A 14,283-nucleotide genomic window follows, 5' to 3' on the forward strand; every position below is an offset into this window, starting at 1 on the left:
GAGGGAGAAAAGGATTGTGCTTAAGCACGATGGATGAAAACACAAAACAAATGGATTCCTAATTCAATCATAATGCAGCATTACTGAAAGATGCGGGAATGTTATCAGGCAATTTGGGCAGTCTAATGGTTGTTTCATTGATTTGTAATAGTCACATCACCATGATGATACTCTGACTATAATTTTGGCTGAAGCAGGAGGTGTGAGATTTAAAACCAAAGAAGCTGCGCAGCTGTTGCTTTGAAGAGCATGTGTGGTACAGATTAAATAAAAGAATTTTTAAAATTGCTTATGACATAACGAAACTCCACAGTTGCCATCTCTAGACCTTCAGGAAATTATAACTACTTGTCTCCCTTGGCGACATTCTCTTCTACTTCTGCCAGAAGACAGCTTTGTTTGTAAATCTAGGATTTTGCCGGTCAGTGCGTGGTAATCTGGGAGCAATAATTCAAATGCTAATAAATACTCATCAGAAGTTGTTACTTATTAAACCAGCTGACATTTAGGAAGAATAGCTTGAGCTTGCCAAGTGATTCTAGCTCATTGCTTAGGAGCATGCCACTGGTTAGAGAATTTGATTAGCAACTGCATGTCAGGGCTCCCGGGCACTCTTGTGCCTCAGCCTCCCCTGGGTCCTGCCTGTGCTCTTGCCTGCGGACCCAGCATGTGTTTCAGCTCAGCCTGGTGCCATCAGTCCGTGTTAGAGCTGTGTTGCCAATGTGCCTGTTCCAGCCCTACTGCTGTGGTGTTGACCTGGAGTCTGCCTGTGTCTGATGGTCACTGGGCTGCCCCTGGGGCCTGTCCCTCTCATCATCTGCGTGCAGGCAATAGGATGTTAGGCAGTGCTGGCCCCAGCGTGAAACTGCTTTCTGAATCACTTCGTGTCTGGTTCTTCTCTGTGGTGGCCACCTAGAGCAGCCCTGTGGCCAAAACAGAGCCAAGGAACAATTTTAGTGACTGTAGATGTAGTTAGTAGAGATACTGCTGCAAAGCTTAGGTTGCCTTGAGCTGGCAGAGCATAGTACTGAGCAAGACTGAAGCGCTGGCTGTGGTGTAACTCGTGGTGCAGCTGTGGAAGGGGGACTTGCCATTTTGCTCTGTAGTTGATGTGGCTCAAAGATGCGACTCAAGAAGCATGTTGTAAAGTGAACTTAAGTGCTTTTACACTGCCTTTAAGATAAACAGTTTTTGTCCTTTTATCCTCGTGGATAATGCTAAAGATAAGAACTCCCACTGACTCCAGTGAATGTGGGATCAGGCTCATGGCTGGTACTCTATATTATGGACTTCAAATAAGGATTTATGCTTAGCTGAAACAAACCTTAGAAGCCAAAACAAATTTTACATAATGACTTCACTAGAGCCAAATTTGCATATTTTTGTTTTGGTTCGCAATGACTGGCTTGTTTAAGAAATGTAATTTTGTTCATTTACCACTCAGTGTTATTGTGTTAGGTAAAAGGCTAAGAGGCATCTTCATCTGCAGTGCAGGTCTCTTAATGCTTCTGTATTTATTCTGCTTGGTTTTGTGAGAATTGCTAGGATTATAAAAATGTATTATTTGGTTTAAACATTTTAAAGATGTATAAAACTATGCTGTGCTGCTTTCTTGGTTAAGGTGCTGCAACGGGAAAACTGGCATCAAGAGCAGGGATCAGTATATTAGAAGTACATCTGGCTTTTATTAAGTGTAAACTTCAGGACAGGTGCATTAGGGGAAAATATTTTTGTAGTATGAAATAGGATTTTTTTTCTTCTGTTCTCTTTGAAACAGCTTGTAAATTAAGCTGCTCTATATGACTCTTCTAAATTCGCTTTAATTTTTTTTTAACATTACATACAGATAGATATGTAGCATGATCTAGATTGAACAAATTAGGTAGATAATAGAAAAAGGAAAACTAGAATTTTTTTCTTTTGTAGGTTAGTGTGAAAGAGAAAATCATGAGCCTGAAAAGAAATGTTAAAAAAAAATCTCTTGTATATCTTGAGCTGTTAGCTTCCCATGGTGTTTAGCATTCTCATTAATTTAGAGCGCAGTTTAATTTGTGAGGGGTTTTTTTTTGACCTACTGTCAGTGTATCCCTAAAGAGCATACTTTGTCCTTCTTGTTTTGCTGTTATTTCTGAAGGTAGTCTTAATGACGCCTATGAAATACTACTTGTTTTTTTCACTTCATTTTATGTTGTTCTGCATTGATAGCAAAAGACAAAGAACCCATTGAATGCATTATTTCTATTCATAGTGACATAATTGGTCATACAAACCTTCTTGAAGTAAGCAAATATTTCTTTGATTTCAGTAGTTGCTGTTATATAATACATGGAAGTATCACGCAGTAGTATATCTGAAGAAAAAGCTACTTGAAAAGGATGTTTTAAGATATAACAGATATATCTGTATTCTTTTTTTATTGTATTTGTGCTGGGTTGCCTAAGTATACCCACTTCCTACTGTGTACAAAGACAGGGTATGTGACATGGGAATGTTATCAAACCCATTGTGTTCTCTTAGCAGTATCCAGTCTATTTGATTCTCCTGTTGACTGTAAATAAGTGAACTTTAAATCAGTGGCTCTACTTGTTATACTCTTTCTTCCTTAGTTATGCTAAGACATTTATCCCTTTCAAATGAGAAAGCAGCTAAAAATTAAGATTGTAGTATTTCCACCTTTTTTGGAGGGTGGAGCCAATGCAACCAAATTTACAGCTAGCTGAGTAGAAAAGAAACAGATTTTGTGTGTTTTTGCCAGCTGTTCTAGAAATCTGTCTGAGCTATTGCAAAATCTGTAAGACCTCCTGAGAGAAAGAATGAAAGCATACATGTGTTTTTCCCATTTTGATTTGTTTGGGAGAATTTGGCCTTTTGCAGCGTAAGGGAAGTGCCTGTGTGGTGATGGGGTAGTGGAAGGTGTGTGGACTTTCTTCTTTTTAGCTTTGTCTCAAATGTGGTGACAAAAGGAGACTTTTAAGATGTAATACTTACTTTCCTCTTTTTTGAAAGTTTTAGTATTTTTTTATTTTTTGTGAGGAAGAACACTGCTGTGCCTTTGGCAGGTGGATGGCTCTGTGAAAGAGAGGCTTTTCTACAGCTTCTTCTATGGGCTGATGCTGTCTTACCCTGCCTGTACTATTTTTTTAAGGACCGCAGACTCCAAGCAAGCAAATTTTCCTTAAAAGCAGCACCTAATGGATTATTCAGACAATTAGGTTTGTTTCCGTGTACTTAAAATTGATCCTACATTTTTTGGTACTTGAGTTTAAGGAAAGTAATTTGGCCCTTTTTGTTCTTGAAAATAGTCTCTGCTAACACTGCTGTATTTTCATTGCCATGCTAACTGTTTTTGAGACAGAAAAATTGAAGGAATCATGGCTGCTTGGTCCAGTCAGTTGGTGTTTTTTGGTGTTATTTAATATTTTTTTCCTGAAGGTATATTGTATGTGCCAGGAATTCAGAGGCCATTTCAAGCTATGCTTGACTTTGCAGTGCTCCTAGTACACTTTTCTTTGTCCTCAGAAGCACACTTTGTTGGAAGTTCTGCACCAGCTTTTCTGTTGTTAAGTCATCTTCACCAAGGCCAAATTATCTCCCTTTGTAAGAGTTAACTGGCTTTCTGACTCGCTTTGTTTATGTAAGGGGAATTTCTTCATATATCTTGTCCTGATGAATGTATAAAAATGCAGGATTTGCTATTACCATGGGAAATTTTGTATTTCAGTATTGCTGAATCAGCCTAACCTTACTTTTGTCACCTTGATTTATTGCTTTTTGGTAGTAGGAATACAAAACTTTTCAAGATGCATATTCCTGAAAGTGTTGGCTGAAGGTGAATAATAGCTTATTAGTGGGATCTTAGCCTGTAGACATATCCCAGGATATTTTTGGCCTTCCTTGTTGACAGCACTAACTGTTGGTTCACGTTTAGACCACTTTCTGCCCAGACCCCCAGCTCCATTTCAGGAAGTGTGCCCTGGGTAGCCAGTCTCCAGGGGATTAGTCCATCTCAGGTACAAGAATTTGTTTGTCCTTGCTTAATTCTGTGAAATAGGGTGCAGAAGTTTATAGGTGCATTTTTGGAATGACCAGTCTATGTAAGTCAGGTTTTTATTGCAGTGGTTTAGGAACTTTTGGAGTTCTTCCTAAGTCATACTTGATTTTAAAAGTGTTATTATAAATTGCCACAGAATATATGAATAATCCTAAATGTATTTTCAGATCTTGGTATACTTCGTTAGGAAAATAGAGGAACAGAAAACAATGTGATTTTGTGTGTGCTTAGTTTATGTGTTACTGCTTCATAGAATCACAAAATCACGGGATGACAGAGTGGTTTGGGTTGGAAGGGATCTCAAAGGTTTTCTGCTTCCAGTTCCCTGTTGTGGGCAGGGACATCCTCTACTAGGCCAGGTTTCTCAAAGCCCCATCCAACCTGGCCTTGGAAATTTCAGGAATGGGGCATCCACTGCTTCTCTGGGCAGCCTGTGTCAATCCCTCACCACTCTCACAGTGTATTTCTTTCTTACATCTAATCTAAGCCTGCCCTCTTTCAGTCTAAAGCCTCTACCTCCTGTTCTATCACTACATGCTCTTGTAAAAGTCACTCTCTTGCTTTCTTTAAGGCCCTCTTGAGGTACTGAAAGTCTGCTAGAAGGTCACAGAATCACAAAATGGATTTTGTTGGAAGGGACCAACCACAGTGGATCCTGTGTTCCAAGCTCCCTGCTCAAGCAGGAACATCCTGGAGCACATGGCACAGGATTGCGTCCAGGCAGTTCTTAAATCATCTCCAGTGAGGGAGACTCCACACCCTCTCTGGGCAATCTGTTCCAGGGCTCAGTCAGCCACAGAGTAAAGAAGTTCTTCCTCATGTTCAGGTGAAATTTCCTGTGCATCAGTTTCTGCCCATTGCCTCTTGTCCTACTGCTTGGCACCTCTGAGAAGAGCCTGGTCCATTGTCTTGATACCTCCCTTCAGATACTGTAGACATTAATTAGGTCCCCTCTCACTTGTCTCTTCTCGAGGCTGAACAGGCCCATCTCCCTCAGCCTGTGCAGCACTTGGAGGCATCAGCCACTTTGCCCAGCTTTGTATCGTCAGTGAATTTGCTGAGCAGGCATCTGCCCCTTCATCCAAGCCATGGATGAATAAGTTAAACAATACAGCATTGAACCTAGAGGCACACCACCAGGGACAGGCCTCCAGCTACACCCCGTGGCTCTGATTTTAACCGCTGGGGTCTGTTCTTGATCCACATCACTGTCCACTCATCCAGACGACATCCCTGAGTTTGTCTAAGGAAATCTACTATCAAAGTAGACAATACCCACTGCTCTCCCCTCGTCCATCCAAGCAGTGGTTTCATTAAAGGTGGCAATCAGGTTGGTCAAGGAGGTTTTGACTGAATGAATCCATGCTGACTATTCCTGATCACCCATGTGTATAGTCTTCTGAATGAGGTGCTCCCAATCACCTTTCCAGGGATCAAGGTGAGGGTGACTGGCTGGTAATTCCCAGGGTCCTCATTCTTTCCCTTGAACACTAGGCTGACATTTGCTTTCTTTGATTGTGAGCAGCCTCACAATCATGTCTGCAGAACTTGTAAATGAATCCCATCAGGACATATGGACTTGTGGATGTCAAGTTTATCTACGTGGTCTCTACCCTATCTTTCTTGACCAAGGGAAAGTCTTCACTCCAGAATTGCTTTACCCAGCTCTCCTGGGTCAGAGAACCCCGAGGGCTGGTCTTGTTAGTGAAGACTGAAGCAAAGAAGACATTCAGTAAAATGTCTTCTTCTGGCTTCTCTTCATTGTCTGTCACTGGGGTCCCTCCCTCCGTTTAGCAACTGGACCACATAATTCTTATTTTTCTTTGTTATTGATATATTTGAAGAAGTCCCTCTTGTTGTCTGTGACATCCTTGGCCAGATTTAATTCTAGGTGGGCCTTGGCTTTCCTTGTGTCATTTCTACTTAGTTTAACAGCCTCCCTGTGTTAATTACAAATGGCCAGATCCTGCTTCCATCTCCTGTGTATTTCCTGCTTACTCTTGATTAATGGCAGGAGTTCCTTGTTTATCCATGCAGGTTCCTAGCCTCATTTGCTCAATTTCTTGCTCATCAGGATGGATCATTCTTGAGCCTGGAGGAAGACTAACTGTCTTTGACCTCTATTTCCTGCAAAGCATGTTCCCACAGGATTCTTCTCGATGAGGTTTGCAGAGCCCCCCGCTCAGGCCTATCATGTTCTCTCTGGATGTTGTCCCTTCCTGCCAGTGTCTTGACTGCACACAGCCCAATGACATCACCAAACTTGCTGAGGATGTGCTCAGTCCCACTGTCCATGTCCCTGACAAAGATGTTAGACAACAGTGGTTCCAAAACCAACATCTGAGGAACACCACCAGCACCAGTCTCCACTTGGACATGAGTTTTGACTGCAGCTCTTTGACTGCAACCATCCAGCCAATTCCTAATCCACTGAGTGGTCCATCTGTCAAATCCATGTCTCTCCAATCTAGAGACAAGGACCATGTCAGATGTTTTTCACAAGTTCAAGTACATGAAATCAGTTGTTCTTTCCTCATCTACAACAGTGTAATCCCATCATAGAAGGCCATATTCCTCAGGCATAATTTGCTTTTTGTGAAGCCATGTTGGCTGTCACCAGTCACCTCCTTATTTTCCAAGTGCCTTAGCATAGTTTCCAGGAAGATCTCTATTGTCTTGGTGGGCACAGAGATGAGAAAGATTGGCTTGTAGCCTTACTCTTCTTCCCGGTTTTTTTCTGGTTTTTTTTTTTTTTTTTTTTTTTTTTTTAAATGGAGGTTACAATTCTCTTTTTCCAGTCAATGGGAACTTCACCAGACTGCCACAACTTCTCATATGTAGTGGATAGTGGCCTGTTTACTCAGAATGTATCTCATCAGGTCCCATGGACTTCTGTACCATTAGGTTCCATGGACATGTGCACCTTCCTGAGGATGGTTGCAAACCTGATCTTGTCCTACAGTGTGTGGTTTCTATCCCAGCCTTTCCTCAGAAGAAAAATACTCCGGTTCCCTAACCCTGCAGTCTACAACTTCCTCACAAGTTGAAATGGGTAACTGTTGATCTCTTTGCTGAGCAGTGATATGACATAGGAAGCCGGCATGAAGCTGTATTTCCTGGATATTAGAAAAAGGTTCTTCACTCTGAGGGTGGCTGGGCACTGGAACAAGCTCCCCAGAGATGCGGTCACAGCACTAAGCCTGACAGAGTTCAGGAAGTGTTTGAACAATGCTCTTAGTCATATGGAGTGATTTTGGGGATTATCCTGCGCAGAGCCAGGAGCTGGACTCTACTTGTGAGTTCCATCCAATTCAGGATGTTCTGTGATCCTGTTATGATCTTTGTAGTCCTTCACTGGACCCTCTCCAGTAGTTCCATGTCTTTCTTAGCCTTCTGCAATTTGAGCAGTGTAGCTGAAACACTAGCCAGTGAAAACTGAGGCAAAAAAGTCATAGAGTACCTCAGCTTTCTGCATGTCCTGGGTAAACACATCTCCTGTTTCTTTGCAGAGAGGGACCACATTTTCCCATCTTGCTTTTATCACCAACATACCTGTAGAAGCTTTTCTTGTTGTCCTTGGTGTCTCTGGAGAGGTTTAATTCTATCAGGGCTTTAGCTTTCCTAGTCTTATCCCTGGCTTCTCAGACATCCTCTCTGTATTCCTCCCAAGCTACCTGTCCTAGCTTCTGCTCTTTGGTTTGTGTCTGTCCGCAAGCTCCTTGTTCATCCATGCAGGCCTGGCATTTCTGCCTGACTTCCTTGTTAGGGTGCACAGTCTTTGAGCTTGGAAGAGGTGATCTTTGAATATTAGTGAGTTTTCTTGGGCCTTTCTCCCAGCCAGGGCTTTATCCCATGGCTACTTCACCAAACAGATCCCTGAAGAGTCGGAAGGCTACCCTCCTGAAAGTCCTGGGTTTTTGCTTTTTCTTAGTGCCTTGATGGTTGGAGTGATGCCTAGAATGCTGCGTTTCTAGCCAAGCAAAAGTGGCCTGGTAGGGAAATGTTACCCATGTGCATATAATCTCTTACAAGCAACATTTTTACCATTCCAGCCACCAATATTAATCATGAATATTGTTTTGATGTTTTTGTCTCTGTACCTTTCTTATGTTTTACATCATTTTTTTCCATAGGTATTGCCAGGCATCTGAAGGGGTTGACTAAGACCTAAGGATTTGGAACAGTGGTAAGTCAATGAAATTCTGATCATATTTTCTGTGTTTTCACATGCTGAAGTTTTACTGCTGCAAAGGAAGGATGAAAGATGTTCAGTAGTTTATACCTTTTGGATATTTTCTTCTGAGCACCAAGTTCCTGTTCAGAGCCTTCAGAGAACTTTTTCAAGCAGAAATTTTAAGAAGGAGAGGAGGAGGTAGTCTCATTGGCTGCTCTTGATAAGTGAAGCCTCTCCTCATATCACCCTGACTTTGAAAAAACTTTAAAGTAACAGTTCAACCTGTGCTTGTTGAAGTGTAACTTGACCCATTGTATTAATATAATGATGCCTGAATTGGCTTTTCAGAATAATGCAGTTTTATACATTTAGCAATTATAAAATGAGATATCATTTTAGAATACATCATTAAAGATTATCACTCTAGAAACCTGAAGTAAGTTAATAAATTACTTATTGAATTCGGCTTACAAGTTGAATTTTTTTTTCTTTAAACTGCAGTCTTTATTTGTAGTTTTTAACTCTGCACCTGCAAACTGTGGTATCCTTTGTAAAGTTAAATTATTTTCCTGATCCCCTATGCTTACTGCTGATTCTTTGCATTGTGTGTACCAAATATATATAATTTTGACTAGAGAAAAGTGCAAGAAGGATCTAAGGAAGAACTTTAAAAATTTCAAATATTTTATAAAGTGAGTTTTGTAATCTTTTTATAAATATATTATTTACACTTACCTGTCTGTAGGTGTAGGCTGTCAAAGAAAGCCTTATAAACACACAGATAAAATCAGTGTTACTTGTATTTAATAATCATAAAACAGAAGAGAATCATAGAATCATTAAGACTGTGTTATTGACTTTTGGTGACCAATGCAGTGAAAAGCCTTTGCCTTTTTTTTTTGGTGGTTTTTTTTTTTTTTTTTTTTGTTGTTGTTGTTGTTGTTTATTTGTTTTTTGTTTTTTTCTGTAATGGCCCCTGAGAAGTATGTTTGCTCTTCATTTCAAAAATTAGCATTTAGTTACAACTTTGAAGGCATTGATCAGTTTAGAATATTTGCATTCATGTAGGTCTATATTTACTATGTCCCTTCTATTTCTGCTAGTATTTAACTAGAAAAACTAGATAAGTAAATTTAAAGTTTTTCAGTTAGTTCTGGATAATTCTTTTTTGCCTACATTTTAATCTGCCCCTTGCTGCCATCCTCCACTGCCTGACAATCACCAGAACTAAAATGCTGTATCCATGTTATCATCAGTGCACAGATGGAATGAAAGCATTATAGACAGTTCATATATCTATATTCAACAAAAACTACAGGTATTCTTTTCATCAAGTTTGATGCTGTTGAAGAACATGATACTTAAGAATTGGAGAGACTCTTATTAAAATAGAATTGCTTTTTGGCTAGTGTTACAGATAATATAACTTACTTTATGATAATACACCTCAGACCAGCTACGGGGGAATTCCTATGACATTTAACAACAGAACAGAAACACTAGCATGGGCATTAATAACCAAACTTAAAAAACAACCTGAGCAACTGTTAGCAGCAGCAGGTGGGAAACCAGTGTACAGGGTAGTGGCGATGATAAAATTGCACAACTGATAAGATTAACTCTGTCAGGATCTAATATGTTTAGAAGAAAATTGATATTTTAACTTCATAACAAAATATGTAAATAATGTCATCTCTCTCTAGAACACAGCAAAGTCAAGTTGTCTGCATTTTATTCAAAAGCATTGCATAATTTGTCTTGGGGAAACATTTGAAAATATTTAAGCATTTATTTACATAAAAATCTTAAGTTGTAGCAAAATAGCTAATAAGATTACAACTGGAAGCAATAAATAAACAACTAATATAAAACTCTAAAGGATCAAATTAGCTTATGCTAATCTCTTAATAAAATCTTCAGTATTTTGCTTACTCTTTTGAGCATTCACATAGTTCCTCACTTGTGTGTGCTCCTTTTTCTGCAATATAAGTAGGATAGAAGCTTAAAATGCCTTTTCTAATAAACATAATGATTAGACTCTGAAATTGTATTAGGCAAGAAAGCACCAGTTATTTTTGTTTTCCATATAATATTAGCCAAGAAGTGATTGCTTAGTGCAGAGGTGCTAAGATCATTCCAGGACCTCGCATCACAGAGGATGGTAATCCACGCTCCAGTGAGATAACTCAGCAAAAGTAGATGCTGTGCTAGATGCTGGTCCTGGGCATATCTGAAAACCAGCAGGTGTTAATGTGCAAAAAAACCATATTTTGCACTCAAAACTCTGGTGGGTGATAGTGAGATCATTGAAGATGTGAAGGTTTGATCCTCTCTTTTAATAGCTGAAGTTTCACCAGCCACTTGCTGGTATTTTTGACAGAGGTTGATACAAAGGTGCTGTTCTTGGACCATGGACTTATGTCATCACAGCTACTCTGGAACCTGCCAGCTAATATGACATATATTCTTCTCTGTTACATTAAAATGCATGTTTTTACTAGCTAGTCTTGTTCCCCTTCAGGTAATACACTTACCTAAATTTCCTAGATAGGATCCTTGGAGGGCTTTGGCCTTGGGAGCAACTGGGAGAAATCGAGATGAAGGAAAGCAAGCAGAGTATCTTTCTTCAGGTCTTGCCTTGTGATGTGATAACCATCAGAAGAAGAAAAGTTGTGGTTTGCTCAAGATGTTCTGTCATCTGTGTGCTGAAATTTGCCGTATGATGGTATTTCGTGACTTCAGGAATGACGTTTAGTGTTTCTGATTAAGTCCTGCTATATCTTAAGCCTGAAATAGAAAACTTGTTGAAGTGACTAAAGTGTCTCCCTCTGTGTGTTAAATCCATGCAGTTAACAGCAGAATATGATGGGGAGAGGCAATTGATTCTGGGGATTTGTGTTTGGTTTGGGATATATGGTCTTTTTATATCAGTACAGTTTTGTACTGTGCACGTAGCAACACAGAGACAGAGGGGGTTTTAGAAGCAAAAAATAGATATGCGACAAGTGTTGCTGTATTAATTTGGATTTTTTAATAGCCAGATTAAATAGGGAGCTGTACTGCTTTTCCTCCTTGAACCATCTCCTTTCTGTGTCTCTGCTTTGCCTTTCTTTTTTATTTTTAATATAGTTCACCTTGGTTTACTCCTTCTATGGAGAACTTTAGGATGATCTAAAAGTACTAATTCCAAATTGCATCTCACTTCCATTTAATAGAAACAAAATAAAAGTGGATTTTTTTTCAATTTTCTTTCTTTTTGTTTGTCATTAGAGGGAGGAAGGGACATGTTACTGAGTCAGAAAAATATTATGGTTTCAAGTTCTTTGGAAGGCACCAGGAACTTTCAGATGGTGTAAAATCACATTGAACTAATAATTTGTTTACAGATTAGCAAATGCAGTAGTTCATTTTTGTGTTACTATTAATGGAACCTAGTGCGGTTCTTGACATGGAGATGCTGTACCACAAGCAGTGAATAAATAGCAATTGTTGCTACAGCATGAGGTGTGGTGTAGTGCATAGAGCTGCCTGTCCCAAATCCTGCATTTGACTTCTACCTCTGTTATTAAGCTAAGTGATATTAGGAAAGGTAATGAATTTCTTACTCCTCTTGTCGAGTTAGATTGCAAGGTCTTTTGTCCACGTATTGAGCCTCAGTCTTTGTCATTGTGCTTTGTTGTCCTGTGGAGTCCTTCATTTGCTATAGTATTACAGATTTTCCTCTCAGAGTTTCCCATTAGTTATCAGAAACTCACTGTATTGTGTGGAATCCTGAAGACACTTGAATATTTAGTCTACAAGAAGAAAGCTAGTAATGTTTTCCAGAGCATGGTTTAATATTGCATCTGGTCTTGTGCAACTCAGGCTGATGCCAAAAGGGATACTTTAGCCTGTTTTTTCCCTCTCTTGCATCAGTCCCAAGGTGAGTTCAAGGTAAGCAGCTGATTCAGAAAAAAAAAAAAAAACAACCCTAACTGCCAGTGAAGGAAAACTAAATCAGGAAACTATGCTGACCTGGCTTGTCCTGTGGATGAGAAATTACTAGATGCAACAAAAGGGACAAAGGCACAATAAGCAGCTGGAAGTAGGTGGGAAGAGTGATGCTGTTTCTTTCAGCAACAGGTAATAAATATACCAGATGAGACATAGCATGGAAACCTAGGCTTATTAAGAGCTGTGTTTTACAGCCTTATTTTGCACTCAACAGAACAGTGTCTTGCAATGGTTGTGACAGCCAGCTACAGTTATGATTATGTTAGTTGCTGATACTAGGTGTTCTTCACTGGATGTATTTTTTTCTAATACAACTTTTTAATTGTTTTTTTTTCCCCTAAAGTAAAAGTTACTTTAGGAAAAAAAGTAAGTAACGGTAAAAAACTGTTACTTTTACTTTTTCTTGAAGTAAAAGTAACAGTTACCTTTATTATTTGCATTACAGTTTCAAGGCATATTTCTAATGCCTAAATATAATCTTTTATTTTATTTTAATTTAAACTGAAGTCATTTAACCATGCAAATTGGGTGACAGGAACTGCTCTTGATGTGGTAGTTTCTACAGACCTTATATTCATAATTTCCCCTTTAAACTCTGTCAAGAAACTTGATTCGTCCTTGAAAATTGATTATGTAATTGGAGTTGACTCTTTGAGGGTCATTTTTCTCTCACTGCCCTTTCTCTTAAAAATGTATACAACAGATTAGATTGGTTTCTTTGATCTTGCTTTCTTTGTGAGCCTCATGTAATCAGATCTTGTCTTGAAGTACCTGTCTTCCCCACTCACTGTAAGTTTCCACGAAACAGAAAAAGGGCTGAACAGGACTGAGGAAGAGAGACATGAAATATTAATATGATTTTGGAAAATGTTGTGACTAACTTTAAGCAAGGGGCCTTTACACACGCTTGGGAGGACATTGATGTTTCTCATCAGTTGCATTCATGGGCGAGGTTGCCAAGTGAATTCAGCTAAGCAGGAGGAGCAACAGTTCAGCAGCAAAAAAAGCAAGTGTGCCTCTGAGAATGCTGCAGCCCAACAGGGACCCTGGCTCTCAAGCCGTCTGTGAAACTGACCTAACCAGTGATGTTGCTGAAATTTCACATCTGTTATTTCTTACTGCCCACTTCTTTGGCAACGGCCAGTCTTCATTTTTTCCATTATAGGCAGCTGCTGGAACTGGAAAGAGCTTGAGCTTATTTTCAGATGTGCTAAATGGACTATGTTTTACCTTTCTTCCTTTCTCCTCCCCACCCTCTTTCTTCTACCACATTCTGCAGCATACTGACTTTTTTCCAAAGTGCAGGGTCTGTGAGTTGCATGCTTACCATGTCTCTGAAGATAAGCAGATATCCTTGTGCATGCAAATAATTATTTTAAAAACAGGGCAATCATGATGTCTGGGAAAAGACATATTCTTAAAGAGAAACTGTCAGTAAAATGTGTATAAATTGCGACAGAACTCACCTACCAATTTTCATTGAAACCTGCTTTCAACCCTGGCTGACTAGACTTACTTTATTAAGAAAGTAAGTGCACAGAATTCAATGGTGGAGCCAAGTACTTTATTACTAACTAGAACTGAGCTGCTTGAAATAACGAATTCCTTTTGCATTTCTTGAGGCTATCTTACTGTTTTTCTTCAATGTCCCGTAGAGGAATTTTCTTACATCCTTCTGGCCCTTTCTAGCTTAAACTATTGGAGCTGTTAGATTACTTCCCAAAGCTATTAAATGGAGGAAGGTATTACAGCCTCTAAGCAAGCTGGAAAATAACCTGTTGATGGCTGTTCAAATTCATGCATCTAAAATTGTGGAATTGAAGCATAAAAATACAATCTATTTTTCCCTAATAATTTTTGGAGGGCAGACCATGGAAAAAGCTTTCAATGATAGTTACAAACTGAGAACTGGCCAGCCTGATGAGCAAAGGTTGGTGGCTGAACGTGTTACAAATACCAGGGAACCACCAGAATTCCTTCACTGATTTTAAATAAGCATGAGATAATAGATGTGACTTAATCGAGGACATCAACTAATATATAGTAAGGTATCCCTGGCAGTTGA

General features: G+C 39.4%; 1 protein-coding gene across 1 annotated transcript in view; it reads left to right on the forward strand.

Moving 5' to 3' along the window:
- The window catches only part of ARSB (arylsulfatase B), a 187,520-nt gene that overhangs the window by 138,454 nt on the left and 34,783 nt on the right, over positions 1–14,283 (forward strand). Inside the window, exon 7 of the mRNA XM_064405665.1 lies at positions 8,185–8,237. Coding sequence (XP_064261735.1) covers positions 8,185–8,222 — 38 coding nt within the window. The 3' untranslated portion in view covers positions 8,223–8,237. The remainder of the gene's footprint in view (positions 1–8,184; positions 8,238–14,283) is intronic.

The sequence above is a fragment of the Passer domesticus genome, chromosome Z (genome assembly GCF_036417665.1).
Source record: "Passer domesticus isolate bPasDom1 chromosome Z, bPasDom1.hap1, whole genome shotgun sequence".
NCBI lineage: Eukaryota > Metazoa > Chordata > Aves > Passeriformes > Passeridae > Passer > Passer domesticus.